At 36.4% G+C, this 21,268-nt stretch overlaps 1 protein-coding gene across 1 annotated transcript in view; it reads left to right on the forward strand.

Annotated features, from left to right (window-relative positions):
• Positions 1 to 20,084, forward strand: part of LOC306854161 (calcium-binding protein 8-like) — a gene marked incomplete at both ends in the record, with an annotated part of 52,535 nt that extends 32,451 nt beyond the window's left edge. Inside the window, 2 exons of the mRNA XM_079391978.1 lie at positions 15,444 to 15,600; positions 19,957 to 20,084. Of these exons, the coding sequence (XP_079248104.1) occupies positions 15,444 to 15,600; positions 19,957 to 20,084 (285 nt within the window). The remainder of the gene's footprint in view (positions 1 to 15,443; positions 15,601 to 19,956) is intronic.
• Between the last annotated feature and the right edge of the window lie 1,184 nt (positions 20,085 to 21,268).

Raw genomic sequence — 21,268 nt, forward strand, 5'->3', positions numbered from 1 at the left:
AACACAGCATGCAGTTTTTAAATGAGCGTTCGACTTGAAGCACGTCTACAGACGGTGGTCAACGAGAGTAGCCGCTTGCAGTCAGGGGCGGAGTTGAAAACGGAGTCGTCAAGTCGGACACTTCGGGGCTCTCGTAGTTTGCTGCATCTACCTCAGTCATGGCAGATCACGTGGCGTTTGCTTGCTTTATTGCAGACGAACTGGAAGCTATAGAAATGCCGTTATTGTTGTATGAAATTGAGCACAATGAGCAATGAAAGTGAGTAAAGGTTCAATGTAATAAGTATTGTTTTTATATATCCAAAGGGACATGGGACCATACCCAACACCAGTGTGACTCGTTATTTCTAATACTAACCAATCAATGCAATTACACTTAACAATTTTCATTAGAAGTGATTCTTTTTTTTATTACTATGTTGGTTTATGTTTTCATAAACCTTTAAGATGTATGTAATATTTTGAAAGGGTGTCATCACGACAGAAACAAGTTTTAAGTAAATAAACAGAACATATTGAAAATTTGACTTGTGCAGTATGATTCATTATGTGTGTTTTTGCTACTGCAACTTAATAAAAATAATCTATGAAGATAATAATTGTATGTACTAAATGTGGTTTTCATTACAGATAAAAGAATTAGGATGTTACATATTTGTTTACTTATTTTACTATTTCTCCAGTTAGGTAAGCACATTTTAGTAAGACAAAACACCATGAACATTCATACGTGAACACCATGAACAGGCCTATGGATAAGCCCAATTTATTTGCCTTTCTATTATGATTTATACCATCTTATGAAAGTGATCTGAATGTTGTATTAAGTTGACATCCAGCCAGAGTTGTTGGCAGTAATCACATGCAAGTGAAGATGGATGAACCCAGCAACTAGACAATTAGTATCAATCAGAATCCACGATGACCACATTATATTAAAAGTCTGTAAGATTGACATTTGATTTATTCTATAAAAAAAATGATTATCTAAATAGGTTATGCAGCTTAATACTGTAAAGGGTCTGTATGAAAAAGGTCCAAAATAAACCTATGCACAAAACCTATATAAACAAATTAACAAAAAAGTGATTGCAGTAAAAATAATTGTAATCTTTTAATAAACATGATTTACGAGATGAAGATGACATGAAAAGTTAATTTATTTTTATTTGTATTTTTTTGAAAGTCCGTATATGAGCATTAGTGGGACTGAAGTTGTCAGAATAAACCCGAAATACACGTCGTTGTTGTCATGTGGTGAATTTGGCCAATCGTGAAACAGCTGTGTCATCTCTCGAAACGCTATCGCGGTACTTTGATGCCACACGTGACAGTGACGTGTGGTCGGCGCCGGTTCAAGTCGGACTAAATTTCTAACCGGCATGCACTGCTTCAATTCAGCCGCCGATCGGTCTGCTAAGTGCTGCATGAAGTCGAACGCACCTAGTGTTTGCTCTAGCCACACCCAGGCCTGATTACTGCCACACCTGTTCACAATCAAGAAATCACTTAAATGGGACCTGCCTGAGAAAGTGAAGTAGACCAAAAGATCCTCAAAAGCTACACATCATGTTGAGATCCAAAGAAATTCAGGAACAAATGAGAAAGAAAGTAATTGAGATCTATCAGTCTGGAAAAGGTTATAAAGCCATTTCTAAAGCTTTGGGACTCCAGCGAACCACAGTGAGAGCCACAAATGGCCAAAACATGGAACAGTGGTGAACCTTCCCAGGAGTGGCCGGCCGACCAAAATTACCCCAAGAGCGCAGCTACGACTCATCCAAGAGGTAACAAAAGACCCCACAACAACATCTAAAGAACTGCAGGCCTCACTTGCCTCAGTTAAGGTCAGTGTTCATGACTCCACCATAAGAAAGAGACTGGGCAAAAATGGCCTGCATGGCAGAGTTCCAAGACGAAAACCGCTGCTGAGCAAAAAGAACATAAAGGCTCGTCTTAGTTTTGCCAGAAAACATCTTGATGATCCCCAAGACTTTTGGGAAAATACTCTGTGGACTGACGAGACAAAAGTTGAACTTTTTAGAAGGTGTGTGTCCCATTACATCTGGTGTAAAAGTAACACAGCATTTCAGAAAAAGAACATCATACGAACAGTAAAATATGGGGGTGGTAGTGTGATGGTCTGGGGCTGTTTTGCTGCTTCAGGACCTGGAAGACTTGCTGTGATAAATGGTACCATGAATTCAGCTGTCTACCAAAAAATCCTGAAGGACAATGTCCGGCCATCTGTTTGTGACCTCAAGCTGAAGCGAACTTGGGTTCTGCAGCAGGACAATGATCCAAAACATACCAGCAAATCCACCTCTGAATGGCTGAAGAAAAACAAAATTAAGACTTTGGAGTGGCCTAGTCAAAGTCCTGACCTGAATCCTATTGAGATGCTGTGGCATGACCTTAAAAAGGCGGTTCATGCTCGAAAACCCTCCAATGTTGCTGAATTACAACAATTCTGCCAAGATGAGTAGGCCAAAATTCCTCCACAGTGCTGTAACAGACTCATTGCAAGTTATCGCAAACGCTTGATAGCAGTTGTTGCTGCTAAGGGTGGCCCAACCAGTTATTAGGTTTAGGGGGCAAGCACTTTTTCACACAGGGCCATGTGGGTTTGGATTTAGTTTTCCCTTCATAATAAAAAACTTAATTCAAAAACTGCATGTTGTGTTTACTTGTGTTATCTTTGATTAATATTTACATTTGTTTGATGATCTAAAACATTAAAGTGTGACAAACATGCAAAAAAATAAATAAAATCAGGAAGGGGGCCAACACTTTTTCACACCACTGTATGTATATGTATGTGTATATATATATATAATTTAAATATAAATATTTTAATATAGAAAGGAGATATTTTAATTTTTAATATTACTATTTTTGTAATCAAGTAAATGTATCCTTGCATCTTTAGCTTCTTTCAAAAGCATAAAATAATATTCCGACCCCAAACATGTCAATGTGTGTATAAAATGCGCAGTTCATGGCTCTGATATTAGTATACATTTTACATTGAAGTCAACGTAAAACTGTTCTACCTGTTTTTCTTCTACAGTGTTGCATATTTCAGAGTGAAACTGTGTTTAAGGAAGTAAATGGTCCATTTGGAAAAAAATATTTTATAGGTTATAAGTTTGAAACATGGCAATGGCCTGCAGTGACTCACTGTGACGTGACTCCATTCCTGACTAGCTGGCACAAAGGGGGTAATTGTGCTTCTGAGTTGCCTACCTGCAAAAAGAAAGGTCTTAGTAATAATCTTGTGTCAAACGCGTCCCACGAATGAATGTAAAATGTTAGTGGAAAGCTTCTATAGACTTTTAGCTCTGCATGAGATGATGTAATGCGCCGGCTGCAGTGTATGACAAATGATATCGTCTGCATAACATCTGAATGGCTTATTATAGGAAAAAGTGTGAATATGATTCTTTTATTCTTTTTGATGTTTCACAGTGGGGTTAGATGGAGAGAAATGACCTAGAATTAAAACCCCCATGGTAACTAACTAACACCTCGGCTCAGCCTAAAAACGATACTGGCTTTCCAGGAAATATGTAATGCCTGTCAATGCAGGTCGTTAATGATTATGTAACAATTTTGTTTGGATCAACTCATGATGCCTTATTGAAGATTGTGTGATGCATGGGCTTTGTCATAAAGTGCCTTTTGTATTGGGAAGCTGACAACCACTTAGTGTCATGTTTCTTCAATATGGAACAGTCCATGCTACATGTTTTACCTTAAAATTAAGTTTGTTAACATTTTTTTACATTTAAGGAATAATTCACCCCAAAATAAAAAATATTTGCTTAACATATGTTCACCCTCAGACCTTCCAAAATGTAGATTTTGGAGTTTGTTTCTTCATCGGAACAGATTTGGAGACATTTAGCATTACATTAATTGCTCACCAATGGATCCTCTGCAGTGAATGGGTGCCGTCAGAGTGCAAACAGCTGATAAAAACATCACAATAATCCACAGTCCATCAATTAACATCTTGTGAAGTGAACAACTCTGTTTGTAAGAAACAAATCCATCATTAAGACAATTTTAACAAACCATTGCTTCCAGTTAGAATAAAGTCCTCTATCCATAATACTGCTTCCTCCAGTGAAAAACGTCATCTCATATGAATCAGGAAATAAATATGCAGAGATCAAGCACCATGTACAAGCATGAACAGTCCAAAACGATGTGAGAGGACAACAAAGGATGGACTTTTTCAGTGTTATTATGGATTTTGGCCAGAAGTGACGATTCAAACACATTAATGAAGGATTTGTTTCTTAAAAACATGCAGATTTTTCACTTCACATGAGACTTATTGATGGACTGAGGTCGTGTGGATTACTTTGGATTGTTGTGATGCTTTTATCAGCTGTTTGGACTCTCATTCTGACGGCACCCATTCACTGCAGAGGATCCATTGGTGAGCAAGTAATGTAATGCTACATTTCTCCAAATCTGTTCAATTCAAGAAACAAGCTCATCTACATAATTTTTGAATAAACTATAACTTTCATGGTGTTCCAAACCTGTGTGACTTGTAAAACACGTAAGGGGATATTTTATGAATTGAAGTTGCACACTTATTTCTGTCTGCTTTTCATACAAAACTGTTATGAAGTATGTTACTTTTAATACTTTTATGGTGCTTTTTGAATTTATATAGCCTTAGTCCTCATTCATTTTCTATATGGAAAAGAGCAGCACAGAAACCTGCAGAATTCTTTTGTGTTCCACAGAAGAAAAAGTCACATGGGTTTGGAACAACATGAGGGTGAGTAAATGATGACATATGATGAGAATTTCTGGCAAGAAATGCTGCTCTCTTGGATAAGTAGGTTCATCTTTCAGGGCTACTATAATGGTACCTGGCAGTTTTGTTTCTTTAATGCATTAATTTAGCTCAGAAACGTCTAATTATTCTTACGGTCTGATGCTAAATGTCATGTTGAATATCCAAAAAAGCTCAACATCAATAGAGGCATTCTATGCTTCATTATCTCCCTCCTTCACAATCTCTCTCTTTCTTTGTTTCTGCCATGCTCTTTTGCTCTCTTCATTGTTTTTATTTCAAATACGTCCACGTCACCTCTTCAGAATTTCATTTTCATTTCTTCGCTCTCTGAAATGGAGGAAAGTGTTGAGAATGGGCTGAGAGCTTTTCCTTCTGCAATCAGCAAACCTCTCCTACCTCTGCCTGTTTCCACAACCCCAGTGCGGCAGCTGTCACTCACACACACAGAGAAAATTACAGCACTGCACTCCTTACACACACACATAATCAGGTATGCACAAGCACAGACCTACACACAGCCTTCCCCAGCAGGACAGAGTGCACGGCGGAAATAACCACAATTTAAATTGGTTATTATTAGATACGATTATCTCTTTAAGTTGGAGAATGTTCCCTTTTGAACATTTCAAGATTCTCAGCAAGCTTGACAAAGCCTGGGCATGTTGAACGCTGGGAATAGTGTGCCAGAGTAAGGAGAATTGAGGTGTTTTTCTGTGAAATTGTAATGGCATTCAGAAGATTAGGTGATTGCATTCCCATTGTATGATTAATGTTCCATTGTTTTTGTGATATTCATGTGCAGAGTTCATGATATTCATAAAAACCTGAAAATTCTGTCATCATTTGTGTCATGTCCTTCCAAACCTGTATGAATATCTTCCATAGAACACAAAAGGAGCTGTTCAGCTAAATGTTACCAGTATGAAATTCATACAACTGTAAACTTTAATTCATTATCCACTTAAAATCTTCCGTTCTAGAGAGCTGTCGTGAATCAGTTAAGTTGTACCCAAGAACCACATTAGCCCAATGAATCATTCAGATTGAATTTGTGAAATAAATAAATTTTTTTTTTATTAAAGATTCAGTGTTAAAACATATTCTCATTTAAACATATTCCTAAGATATATTCATCAAAGAATCCTGAAAAAAATGAGCAGAAAGAAATTGAAGCTGCACAACTGTTTTTAACATTCATAATAAAAATAAATTTTTCTTGAGCAGCAAATCAGCATATAATGATTTCTGAAGGATCATGTCACACTGAAGACTGGGGTAATGATGCTGAAAATTCAGCTTTGCATCACAGGAATAATTTACATTTTAAAATACATTCAAATAGAAAACAGTTATTTTTAATTGTAATAATATTTTACAATATTACTGTTTGATCAAATACATGCAGCCTTGGTGAGACTTCTTTAAAAAAGAAAGTCGTACAGATTTGGAACGACACGAGGATGAGTAAATGAGAATTTTCATTGGTGGATGAAATATTCCTTTAATATTGTGCAACTGATGAATTTTCATGTCATGTCAGAACATACAAGAAATAATCTAGCCTAATTCAGGTCCTTCTGTTTGCTTATCACATAGTTAATTCTTTTTGAAATGCTGTTCAGAACGCAAGAGCTGCACAGCCGGCGAGTGTGTATAAATTGTGTATTGTATTGGTGCAATGTATTTGCTCTTTATTGCATGCAGCAGGGTGTGCATATTAAAGCAGTGTGTCAAAGGGACACTGGCGTTTCTGTGGAGCTCATTTTAATTTCAGATATGGAAATGGGACGATGTTGGCGCTCTGACAAATGCTTCTCTGCTGCTGGAAAGACGTGCTGAGTCCTGAATCTATTTGTTATTCTCCACCAAAGGATTCGGTTGGAAAACAAGTGACAGTTACAAACTGTTTCATCTTACAATATTTGTTTGTGACACTTTGTGGACATCTCTGTCTGGTTTATTTTAAAGTAGGGATTTTCTAACTTTTTAATGACAAGGATCCATTAGATGATGATCCCTGTGTGTGGGACCCCCTTCATAAAATAGTAACAGTAGAAATAGTAATAGTAATAATAATACAGTCATGGCCAAAAATATCAGCACCCTTGGTAAATATGATCAAAGAAGGCTGTGAAAATGAATCTGCATTGTTAATCCTTTTGATCTTTTATTGAAAAAGATTCACAAAAATCTAACCTTTCATTGGATAATAAGAATTTAAAATGGTGGGAAATATCATTATGAAATGAATGTTTTTCTTAAATACACGTTGGACACAATTATTGGCACCCCTAGAAATTCTTATGAGTAAAATATCTCTGAAGTATATTCCCATTCATATTCACAATTTTGAGCACTCCAGGGTGATTGCGGACATGAAATGATCCAGCCATGGCTTCCTGTTTCACAGAAATATAAATAGGAGGGAAAACAAAGCCCAAATTCCCTTAATCGTCCATTGCAATGAGAAAGACCAAATAATGTATTTCTGATGTGCAGCAAAAGATAACTGAGCTTCACAAATTAGTGAAGTGGCTTTAAGAAAAGAGCTAGAGAAGTGAAAATTCCCATTTCCACCATCAGGGCAATAATTAAGAATTTCCAATCAACATAAAATGTTACGAAACTGCCAGGAAGAGGACGTGTGTCTATATCATCCTAATGCACGGTGAGAAGGAGCGTTTGAGTGGATAAAGACTCTCCAAGGACCACAGCTGGAGAATTGCAGAAAATAGAGTCTCAGGGTCAGAAAACCTTAAAAAAATTGTCAAACAGCCCCTACATCACCACATGTTGTTTGGGAGGGTTTAAAGAAAAATTCTCCTAGCTCATCAAAAACAAACTCCAGCATATTCAGTTATCAGACACGACTGGAACTTCAAATGGGACTGGCTTCTATGGTCAGATGAAACTGAAAAATTAGCTTTTTAGCAGCAAACACTCAAGATCGGTTTGGTGAACACATGCAGGGATAAAAAGTACCCCATGTGTACAATGAAATATACTGCTGTATTTTTGATGTTGTGGGCCTATATTTTTGCTGGAGGTCCTGGACATCTTGTTTAGACACATGGCATCATGGATTCTATCAAATACTAACAGATAAAAAATCAATAAGTAACTGACTCTGTTAGAAATCTTATAATGGGCCATGTTTGGATCTTCCAACCGTACAATAATCCAAACACAAACCTCAAAAACAACACAAAAATGGGTCACTGAGCACACAACCAAGCTTCTGCTGGCCATTCCAGTCCTCTGACCTGAACCCTGTTGAAAATGAGTGAGGTGAACTGAAGAGAAGAAGCACCAACATGGAGCTGTGAATCTAAAGGATCTGGAGTGATTCTGGATGAAGGAATGGTCTCTGATCTCTTGTCAGGTGTTCTCTAACCTCATCAGGCATTATAGGAGAATATTTAGAGCTGTTAAACAAATGGAGGTTTCAAAAAGTATTGAATAAAAGGGTGCCGTTAATTGTGGCTAATGTGTATTAGAGAAACACATTTATTTCATAATGATATTTCCCCCCATTTAAAATTCTTATCCAATGAAAGGTTAGATTTTGTGAATTTTTAAAATAAAAGATCAAAAGGATTAACAATGCAGATTCATTTTCACAGCCTTCTTTGATCATATTTACCAAGGGAGCCGATGTTTTTGGCCATGACTGTAATATACATAAACACATAAATTAATAGAAAGATTATAAGGACAAACATTCTCCCAAATTAAATGACTGGCTTTTATTTGTCATTGTATTAAAACTAAAACCAAAATTAAATAATTTAAATATTATTCGGAATATATTTACTTTCCAAATGAAAGGCAAGCCAAATTAATGGTTTGTTTCTATGCCAGAATATAAGAAAAACATTTTCAATGAAATTCAAATGTACAGTATTTGTATAGAACTTTTCATAGTAATATCATTCAAAAGAAACTTTGCTGAAAAATAGTACAATACAAGTTTATGCTGATTTCAAGGTTTTACATTTATTTTTAAAGAAAACTAAATAATTTTTTATGTAGAAATCTTCACTCGAATGTATTGCAAATAATAAATAATTATTTCTGTCTGTTTCATAGCTCACAAAATATAATGGAGCTCTCAGTGTTACTTTAAAAAAAAATACCATGTAGACCACTACAATAAAATACAATATTTACCCTCTGTTTATGATTAAAGCTAACAATATTAGCAAAGTAGATAATTTAATAGGACAAATAAATAAAATTGCTTTGCTAATATTTAATATTGCTAGAAATTAAAGCTAAAACTGTATGTAACATTGAAGTAAAATGGGAGATTGAGTTAGATAATTAATTGAATTCTTAATGCAATCACCATTTTGGCAAGAATACACTTTGGAACTTATATATTTTGTTACACCTGAAATATAAATATAATCAGTCATCTTTAGGATGTTGGCGAGACTGTCATGTATTTAAAGTACATTATTTGGACCAAAGTACTTTAATGCAATCTTTAGGGCACCAGATATAATAAATATGAATGTGGATAGCAGTTTTGAAGATATTTGATGAAAAATGTTCATATTTTTATTCCTGGTATTTTGGTATGTCTGAGCAATTTTTTGACGCTAGAAGAGTAGAACACTTAAGATCCTCAATTTGCTCTCACTTTATCTCATTTCTATACGAGAAGCAATCGAGATATTAAAGAGATCTCATTTAGGATTTTGCTTTTATGCTGGTTTCCCGTCTATGGTCCTTTATGAAGCCGCTAGTATGCACGCTATAGAAATCTTCTGCCTCCTGCATTTTATTCCTCGTTTCAGACAATAATACCACAGAAAGGTCACGATCATTTGCATTGTGGTCAGCACAGACTCATGGGGCAGCGGCAGCGGCAGAGGACTTCTGACAGTGCTGGATATCTGACAGTAAAAAGAGAGAACCTAGAAAACTAGAAACCTTGATTAACACATCAGGAGACTTTGTTTTTTGTCATCTTTTCCACCACTGACACAAACCATCTGTCCAGTGAATTTCCAGCAGAACCGGAGCTTCCGGCTGAAGCAGGGATTCTGGGAGAGGTCTTGACTAATGGCTGCCATAGGCTGAACAGTGTACACATCCAATGGGGTCACATCATTTTGCTGTCACCTGGCCTAAGGCATGGCCAGTAACCCATCCACGAGTCGACAAAGTGTTGCCGGTGCACATGCTGAATGCTTTTGGACATATGAAGGCTGTTAGCTTTCATAAGTCAATAGGATTCAATTCATAGAAACCTAAATAACCAAAGCGATTGCGCTTCTAACATGGTCAGGCTGCTGAGAGATCGATACTGTTTGCCAAGCTGTTGTTTCAACAACAAGGACCATCTAATTTATTTTACCCAATGCTAGCAATAAGGCTGAGTCAAGCTGTATGGCATATCATAACTCTTTTGTATCTATAGCTACTTTCAAGGCTTGTTCTCTCAGATTAAAGTGGCTTTATGCTATAAATATATCTGGGTACATTATGCATGTACAATGCCTCATGGATAACTATCTTGCAGAGTCATCAGTTCACTCTCATACACTCAAAGTACTGTCATTTATAGAATATACTGAATAAAAGGGCCATTTTGAAGTCTTAAAGCACAGAACAAGAAGTATTTTAAAATTATCTTAAAAGAAAAGATGAAATGAATAAAAGTTTACTCATCCTTATGCCAATTCAAACTGGTATGAATTACTTTCTACTGATAATGATTCTGTTGAATTTGATGATCAATCAGTTAATTGAAGAATCAGAAAATTAGAAAAAAATGTGAAAACTTTAAAATATATATATTTTTGGTCACACAATCAAAGTTGTTTTGGACCTCACTGACTTTCATTACAAGGACAAAAATGTTGAAAATGAAAAAAAATGTCTGAAGATGCACTGATACTTATCCATTCGAGGAATGATGAGTCATAGTTTTTCTTGTGTCACCGTGTCTCAAACAAGACATCAGTCATGTGACTTTCATGGACAAGTGTGTGCAGTGCCAGAACTGAAATGTTGACAGTCTCAGCAGGACGGATAAAAACCAGGTTACAGGCTGGACATTAAGTATCCCGCTCTTCATTATGTACTCAAAAACTCCCTTGGGCTTAAGAACATGAGCGTCATAATATCTTCCCCTGAAGTGGGAAATGAAATGGCTGTCAGACGAGGGCACAGTGCTGGACAGTGAGTCCAAATGTATGATGTACAGAGTATTCCAGAAGAATTGTTGGTGATTTATCACCATTTGCCTTCAATACAAGAATCGATTCACACAACATTTAATCTTTTTGTCTTCAATTTAATGTTGTCTATAAAAACTAGTGCTTGGCAACGATACATTTTTTTTTTATCACGATTAATCGCGTGATTTTTCTACGATTAATCGCATTATGCGCAAAATTAAATAATTAATTCAAAAGTATTGTATTCTGCACTTTTATTTTAAGTACTGCTATATGAACAAAAGTGCAATTACAAGTTATGCTCAGAGTCTAGAGCCTCGATTATAACAGGCACCTTCCGAGTAGAGACCTTTACAGTATAATTACAGTATAATTTAATCACATTACAGTCTTGACGTCATTGAATTTCAGTCAGAGTTGTGCGACACTCAATCGCCGTTTACGGATCCCATAGGAATGAATGAGAAGTGCTGTAAACTAATTCCCACCTGTTGCAAAAAGTCAGTGACTTCTCTTATAAAACGGCATTTTTTTCTGTGGTAAACTCTAAAAATAGTTCAATCCAAAAGTATTGTTTAGTGTAAAACACGTTGAAGATTAGCAGATAGGCTGTCGATTCATTAAATGTTAAGCCTCTAAAAAGCTGTTTATTCAGCGTAGTGGTGCCTCTCCTCCATTGACATCCATTTAAAAAAAAAACACCTCTGGTCTCCTTTCCCACGTACAGCCAGACTCCAGTAATGCTTTTTTGGCTAATAGTTGCAGGCTTGCCTTCTAGTGGCTTTGGTTTCTATTTATAAAACGGATAGTTCCAGTCCTTGATTCTGTTTGGTTGAGCCGTGTTCGAAGCTGTTGGAAATTAAGCCTGGAATACACTACATGATTTTTGCCCCAGTCTGAACAAGCTGACGCTAGTTGAGGAAAGTCAGAGCCAGTCTGCAGATTACAGCTGACAGATTGCACAGAAAATCGCGTAGTGTATGATGGTCACAGACTCCGATTTTTTAGCTTCAGACCTTGATTCCATCCAGTCGGAGGATATCAAACATGTTTTGAACACATATAATTTGTCATGCGTCTCCTAGCAACAAGTTGCACGTTTCTGTGTGAGTTTGTTGTGATCGGAACAACTTTAAAGTCCGGTAGTGTATGATCTTACTTTGTGTGTTGCAACCACAACGAATTCGTTCAATAATTAAGTATATTTATTGCTTTATTATACGCGTGTTTGCAGCATTGAGCAATGTAGACAATCACAGAGGAACGCAATGGTCAATCAAAGATGTTTAAGCTAGAATCCACTCACCGCTCAAAAGTTATTGTGCAGTGCTGAAAATTGCATACTCACGAATCCTCTCATTATAACACATGAAGTGTAGACATTATAGAAGATTCATTGTGCATATATATTTATTGTGTTATAACAGAGCTTTATGAGATCGAGATGAACTGAGATGTCAGCTTTTTAGTGATGATAAAGGGAGCGCTGGTCATATTCTGCCATGCCAAACCATGCACGCAGCAGCCCATGCCTGCTTTTCTGTTAAAAATAACAGTGAACAGTGGTTTGTTAATGTTGATGCTTAGCCTAAATAATTTTATCGGGAGCATTCATGTGAGCGCTGCAGCAGGCTTAGGCCCACCCCACCCCAAATGCTCTCATTGGTTGAGACCATCCCAAGCCAGTACTGATCAACATCCCACCCTTCCTGTGACCCATGGTTTGTCTGTATGTGTATTCAGAGCCAGTGAGCAACGGACTTTCAAAATAATAATACTAATAAAAAACTGTTAATGTGTGATAAAATAATTGTCAGCGTTAATTAATTAATGCGTTAATGCAATAATAATTAATATCTTAATTTGTGTTCCAAAGAACAAAGGTCTTACATGTTAGGAACGACATGGGCTGTGAGTAATAAATTACATCATTTTCATTTTTGGGTGAACTATCCCTTTAAGGTTACCAATGCCTGTTAAACATGACTTCCATGATTTTCCCTTTTTGGGAGTCTGACACGTCCACTATTTCACCCACGGCTTGTACTAAACACTGCCGAACACATCTATTGTTCTATATATCTAACTCTGGTTTTCATAATATTGCCAAGCTGTGGATGGTTCTCTTAAACTACAGGTGTCTTTTCTTACTTTAAAACAAGATTCTCAGGTGACCTATTGTTCAACAGGTTCCAGCCTGTATGGAAATTGCCACTAAACACACACACACACACACACACACACACACACACACACACACACACATCATCCCGACATGGATTACCCCTGTATTCCGCACGGACAGTCAGGCTTGAAGGTCATTCTGGCCACCTTACTGATATATAAATACAGCAAAGAAAGAGTGTTTGAAAGAAAAGAAAATGGGATTTGTTATCTAGCACGAGGGCTCTTAATGAGTTGCTCTGCTGCCCACTCTCGTGGCCTCCAGTGGAAACAGATGGATCTCTGGTATGGCCGGAAGCTTCCCAGCATTACTGTCTGGATGCTAAAGGGCTGGTTTGCATGATAGTCCCTAGATGACTTTCCTTTTCTATTGGATCGTTTACCCTATTTTTTTGATCAGGAATCCAAACTTTGCAAGTTCATTTTTATTGATCTTAAAAATTCATAAAAAATTAAACATCTATTACTTACCCTGCACTGTTTGTTTTATGGGCATGAATGTGTATTCAGAAATGATGCAGCATATTGTAGAAGCGCACTGTTAGATCAAGTGGTATGCTATCTATAATATATAATATTTTCATTTATAATAATAATATAATATAATATACTATAAGAGGTAACACATTAGATCAATTCTCAGTATTAACTAGTTGCTTATTAGCATGCCTATTACAATTTTTCCTCAGTCGCTTTGGTGCAATTCTCAGATCAGAAATAAAATGTTCAAAACTCCTTGTTGAACCTCCACATCATCTAGTCACTTGTGCACATCATAAAAGTTTATCATTCTTTTGAACAAATTGCTATTGCTTTGGTACAGTCATGCAACTGATTATGTACATTTGTCTGCGGTTTCCTACATTATCAGTTGCTGATCTAATCTATTATCATGTTGCTCAAAATCTATTATATAGTCCCTCAAAACACCTAGTCATTAGTTTATCTTATAAGTTATTAGAGGATAAGCGTCATTTAGTAGACGCTTCTAAACAAGGACAATAGTAGCAATCAAACCTATATATATATATATATATATATATGTTTTCATAAAAACCGAGGACACAATAGGTCAACATTCATGGGCATAGAAATACTGTATTAAAATGCTCAGTTTGTGCATTTTCGGATTTAAGGACAAGTATAAAATGATTCATAGGCCTGTTCTGAAGTGTTTACTGCATCATACATGCAGTATTACAAAGCAGTGTTTTGCTCTCATTCTTACTGACTTGTTAAGTGGAGTGAAATGACAAGTTACTGTGGAGGTGAGCATACTGAGGCTGTAATACTTAATGGCTTGTCAGATTTATTAGCTTGCCAGCTATTGTAATATCCTGCTGTCTCTCCTCATGAGCTGCAATGGCAGCACATCCTGTCAAGCGTCTTTCTCCAGAGCCACAGAAGTGTACTGTGAGCTTCCTGTCACAAAGTCGGAGCTTTCCATTCTGTATTTTATCACTGTGCTTATCAATGTTTCAATGAAAAGTTAGATTTGAACTGTACATTTTTCTTACCTAAAACAGTTACTAGGAATATCATAATAATGAGTTTTTGGACATCTGCTGTGGTAATTAAATGAATATATTCTGGTATATGATTATGTGATTAAAGTTACCGCAGTATTAACATTACTGTACTGTTTTGTAAGGGAAGGCTGAATGATTTAGTGTTGTATTAATATGTAGCCGACTGTATTGCGGTTCCTAATGACTGTTTGTTCTCTAACCTGACAGCTTTGCAAATAAGGCATTAAGTTAGTGCTCCACAGTTTCATTTACATCCTCCTGAAAAATGGATCTCTGGGCTAATGTTGCCTGGGTAATTAAAGGGATGGAGCTCATAAACGCCCTCTGGATACGAGTTATAAAAATCAACTTTCAATACTGAACATGAGTTACAGTCCCCATGACAGTTTTCCTCAGATGTCCTTTGAATTTCTTGCAGTTCATTGTGTTATGACCATTTATAAAATCCCACGCGAAAGAGATCAGACTGATCAATGCACTTTTTCTCCTCAATTACAAAGACTGTATTGATTTTTTCTGTGCTGTTTTCATATCTAAGCACTCAACTGCAAAATTGATTTTAATGTGACATTTGAAAGCCAAAAAATGCAGAGTATAAAGCTGAAATAATTAACATTACATTTTAAAAATTGAGGTGAAATATCCTTTGATAGAAACATAAAAGAGTTTTTGAGGAGTTTGAGTTTGGTTGAGTAACTCCTGTGTTGTTTGTCTTTGTAGTTTGACATGCAGAGGATAACACTGGAGGAGCTGAAACACATCCTTTTTCATGCCTTCCGGGACCACCTGACGATGAAGGACATCGAGAACATCATCATCAATGAGGAGGAGAGCTTGAACGAGAACTCGGGGAACTGTCAAACAGAGTTTGAGGGAGGTGAGTGTAAACATTGCTGCATTGTGTGTGTGTGTCAGTGGAGTTTTTCCCTGGTGTTTGTGAAAACTTGTGAGTATGAACACAAAATGTAGTTGTCGTGTAAATGAACACATAAAAATTTAGCTTTTTTAGATTAAAAATGTCGTATAAATAGCCCCTTAGAGTGGGCTAGTTGTGATGTCACTGTATAGGGAAGACTAAGCTCATGAATATTAATTAGCCCTAGATAAGCACCTTGACTGTCCAGCACGCTACATAAATTCTAATACATTAAGTCCTTAAGAAACTCGGTACAAAATGCATTGATACAAAGATAATTTCAAATAAATTAGGTATTGTACAATATTCATGATTTTAGTTTACGAGTTATTTTTTTTTTTCTCATAAAAAAATGCAGATGGTCGTCCGTGTGAAAATAAAGTACACTTAAATTAAAATGTATTAGAATTTTAAATGAATTAAATTCAGTAAGGGAGTGCTTTTTGGCTCATAAAAGTACACTGTAAAAATAATATTATCAGTAAGTCATGGCAACTTATATTTTTACATTACTGTAATCATAAAATAAGCAGTAAAATGAGCAGTTTTAACTTTTTTTGAGTTATATGAAATTCAACTTGATTTTTCGGTTTAATATAATATTAATATGAGTCGGTTTAATATAATTTCAGTTGAAATCATTTGTACAGCCAACTTAAAAACTTATACTTAAAAATTTAAGACAGAAACTGAATTAATTTTTTTTTAAGGCTGACACACTGTTAGTGGAAATATTTCACAGTATATGACTTAATCTTTATAATTATGTAATTTCTTAATTACTTCTATTGGTTAAAGTGCACTACTGAATGTATTTACAAGCATTTATGGTAATTTCTACTGTACTGAAACTGTTTTTTCATGTATTTTAAATATATTTGTAATTACATTTGTAATAATGAATTTGCAATTTAATGCATTTAAAATCAAGTGGGGTATTCTACAATATTTATGGTTTTAGATGAGTAATGATGTGTAGGTGCTTTAGAGTTCATTATAGGCTTCTCTGCTTCGGTCTGTTTGTTTTACCAAACTAATATGGGCTGATGTTGATGTTGTTGTTCCATGCATGATAATAGTCCTGTTACTCCACCTCTATAGGCTCATCTCAACACAGCATTCCTCATGGTAATACACAGGAGGGTTAATGCTCTTTTACAGCAGGCTATGTGATATTTACAGCCTGTTGACATCAGGTGCAGTTTTTAGAGGCTTATTTGGTTATTAAAATCAGAGGAGTGAATTAAAGATTCTAGATTGGTTTTTGAGTGGGCAGCTTATCTCCAGATACACGAGTGGGTGTTGTCACGCCATCTACAGGTTCACCAGCTCAATGTAGCATATGCTGCACTACATTATGAGATGTCCTGAAACAAACTCATAATCATCTTATGAAACTGAGTCTTGAAATTATGTTGCAAATACACTATTTTCAGCCTATTTGACACTTTGTGTGCCACAGATCATTAAAAAGTACCCCCCCCCCCCCCCCCCACACACACACACTTTTTTAAACCTAACAAATGAATAGTACTTTTAACAACTGTATTTATACAGTTGCAAATATTGAGAAAATCGCCTTTAAAGTTGTCCAACTGAAGTTCTTAGCAATGCATCTGACTAATCAAAAATTAAGTTTTGATATATTTACGGTAGGAAATTTACAAAATATATTCCTAGAATATGATCTTTACATAGTATCATAATGATTTTTGGCATTAAAGAAATATTGATAATTTTGACCCATACAACTGCATTTTTGGCTATTGTTACAAATATACCCGTGCGACTTAAGACTGGTGTTGTGGTCCAGGGTCACAAATTCTGTTTGCTTCTTGAACGTAACAGATTTGGAGAAATTTAGCATTACATCAAGGTGAATGGGTGCCGTCAGAATAAGAGTCCAAAACATCTGATAAAAGCATTAAAATAATCCACAAGTAATCCACACCACTTAATATCTTGTGTTAATGTCTTGTGAAGTGAAAAACAAATTCATCATTAAGACGTTTTATATTCAAACCATTGCCTAAGGCTTAAATATTCTTCAGTGAGAAAAGTCATTTTGTCTGAATCAGGAGAGAAATATGCATAGACCAAGCACTGTTTATAAGTGAAAACCGTGCAAAGCAGCTACAAGTTCTGTTACCAGATGATAAATAAAAGCCAATGGCTGAATTCAGAATAGAATACTAGCAATCTGTTGTTTCTGCCATATAATTAATAATCCCTATAAATCTTTATAGTATCAGCCACAATTTAAATGTTAAATTAGTACACATGCAGCAATACGCATTAGAAAGCTACTCAGTGAATGATTTCAATGTATGAATGTTCAGTATGTATGGACCACGCTAGTACAGTGTTAGCATTGCAGGGGACAACGGCGTAAGTCTCTGTCCTACCAGCAGTAACAGATGTCCACAGCGCTAAAGCAACACTTATCCACACCTTCTGTTGAGCCCTCTGTGTCTTTATGAAACATTCATGGTGGCACCTGGGTCGAGCTTAGGTGTTGTCAACAGACCACACACTGAAACTATGTTAATGAATCTAGAGACACAAGCAAAGCTAATTAAAACTCTTAAACTAAAACTAGCCAAACAACTGCTATTGAGATTAATGGGAATGTGGATTTAGCATTTCATTTTGGTGATGCTAGCAGATAAGAAAATGCAAAAAGTGCAGCTTTACAGCAGTGTAAAATGCTGTCATGCTTGTGTACTTTTTGTAGTGAGGGTTTTTGAAGCTGAAAAAGTACTTTAGCATACGAGTACTTAATATATTTGAAAAGATTTAAATTAAGTGTGAACTGAATATAATGATGTCATACACTAAATTCCTTGCAATGAAATGAAATGATAGAATACACAGATACATTAGTTTAAATGTAAAGTGTCTTAGTTTAAATTTATATTAAATGTAATTAGTTTGTAATTAGCTTTTTGGCCCACTTAAGTAGGACTTAAGTATCTTTTTACGTAATCTCATAATTACTTATATGGTTTTTGTAATGACAAATGTACTGACAAGCATTTATGGTAAACTGAAATATACATTATTGTAATTCCTTTTAAAAACATGTCATCTATTTGCACCATTACATTGTAATTACATTTGTAAAAATTAATTTGCAGTTTAGTGTATTAAAATTAATCAACTTTAAATGTAATAACAAACAACATAATATTGTTAAAATAATATCATCATGTTATAATCAAATAACCGTACTTCTTTAAAGCATGACTAAAGATCATTTTTAAAAATGATTTAAAATGGACATTTAATTTACATTACTACAAATCGCACTTTTTTAAAAGTACTTAAGTGTTTTATGTATATATATATATATATATATAACCTTGCTATGTGTACTGCGTTGGGCTAATTGAGACTTGTCATAGCACTTACATTTTATTGCTCTTTTCTTGGTTTTGATTGCTTCTATTGTCCTCATTTGTAAGTTGCTTTGGATAAAAGCATCTGCTAAATGCCTAAATGTAAATGTGTATTAAATGTATGTTAAAAGTACTTAAGTGTGTCAAGAAATAAAATGTACACACATTAGGTACACTTAATTGGCCTTTTATTTCATAATATTCTAAATTATCTACAAGAAAGGTTTTTTTTGTTTTTGTTTTTTTACAAATATACTGTACTTTTGAAGTAAACTTCAATACAATTACATGCACTTCTTTTTCACAAAAGGGTTGCAGTGCTGTTGAGACTTTTTGAAGTTCAAAACATGCTGAGCATGCTGCGAGACATTTTATCTGGCCTTTTATCTGCTGCCATTTGGAAAAGCGAGAGTGGAGCAAAAACGAAAGTTCTCCTTAGCAACACACACTCAGGCAGAAGAGTCGCTATGTTCGCTCATTATCAAGCTTCCTCTCTGCCGTAACCAGGCCAAGGATTGGCTGCAGGGGGCGGGACTTGCTGACTACCGCTCTATGCCTGAAGGAGGACTGGAGCGGAAAATGATATCACGGGGTGAGGCTGGCAGACAATCTGTCTCGCTGTGTGTTCCCAGAAGCTCCTAATAACTGGCTCTATTTTCGGCCCAGACCCCAATGTCACCCCAGACGCTCGTGAGCCGAGCCACCACATGTGCTCAGGTGAACTTCGAGCCCTGGTCAAAACACCTCCACCTCACAGCTGTGCGATAAACGCTGCTTTATTTAGACGGGTCAGATTGGCAGATGAAAAGCGGTCGGCTAGAATGCAAATCGACACCTACGCATTCAGACACTAATGCGATATATGCTAATCACTGGCTTGTTTTCCTCAGACTAAATCTCTGTTTTTGTGTCATTACAGTTCATCCCAAAAAGAAGAATCGGCAGACGTGTGTGCGCAAGAGCCTGATATGCGCGTTCGCCATGGCCTTCATCATCAGCGTCATGCTCATCGCGGCCAATCAGATGCTGCGCAACGGCATGGAGTAGCGACACCACTGTGAGCGGGGCGGAGCCTGCATGTGCATGTCTGTGGATGAAGTTGTCGAAAACTCAAGAAACAAAACCAAACACCTCACTACTGAAAAGAGGAGCTTTTTATTCTTTTTATTTGTATTCTCCCGTTACGTTTCCACGCGGACCAAGCGACACAGGAAGTGTAGAGGCGAGCCAAGCCAGCATGTTACACAGGGCCTCATCTCTCAGGCAGGGACTTTAAAGGGCTGACTTTCTGCTTTTCGTGCCACCTCTGTTCCCTAATGCAATAACACGCAGGAGTTCATAAGCCGTCGCCGTCTCCTCCGTGGCTTCAGATATTTCAGCAGGGATTCGCTGATGAGCTTCTGCTGGGTTCGGGCCTGCTGTCGATGTAGGAAGGCAAAAGTAATTGGCAACTCATTACACCTTTGTGGAGAGAGAGTTACAGCATCCACTCCGGAGACTATTTATGTCTGCTCTCATCAGAGTGTTTTTCTGGCTCGGGGGATGGTGGGAGGCCGGGGAAGGAGCACTAGTTGTAGTCCATAATTAAATCCATAGTCGTCAGCTCCAAAAATCCATGAGCCTGACTCATAGTTTTCATCATTTCGAATGTGTTCTGCTGTTCGATTGTGCAATCTTCCTGTGTCTAATGCTTTTCCTGAAGTGGTTTGTAATGAGCACGCCCACGCAAAATGTTGAAACACAACGGAATATTGTGCAGATTTCCACAAAATTAGAACTGCCGTCATTCATAAGTTCTATTTCCATGTTTGTTCCAACAGTTGTTTTTGTTCAAACTGGTACAGCATGGCGAAACAGGTTTAATTCCCACGAAATGCAGGTATATCTTGAATGCATTGTAGGTTGCTTTGGGTAAAATGATCTACTATATAGAGTGCTGCAGTCGTCAAAACCCAGAAGACTAATTCGCCATGGGTTCCCTCAAGATTTTCTTGTTGGTTTCATAATGGGGTGTTTCAATTTATGAGTAAATCTGTGGTTAATTTAAATTGATGATATTTGGGCATTTTGACCTACAATATAAATTATACACATCCATAATGAAAACATGATTTTGAAGCAGTTATTTAAAAAACATGTTTTTAGTAAGTAACTACATAGTAACTACATACAAAGAATGTTTTGGTTGTGGGTGTGTGTGCAGTTCATGTTGTACAACAAAACGCCAAGTT

The sequence above is a fragment of the Barbus barbus genome (assembly GCF_936440315.1).
Source record: "Barbus barbus genome assembly, chromosome: 34".
NCBI classification, from domain to species: Eukaryota; Metazoa; Chordata; class Actinopteri; order Cypriniformes; family Cyprinidae; genus Barbus; species Barbus barbus.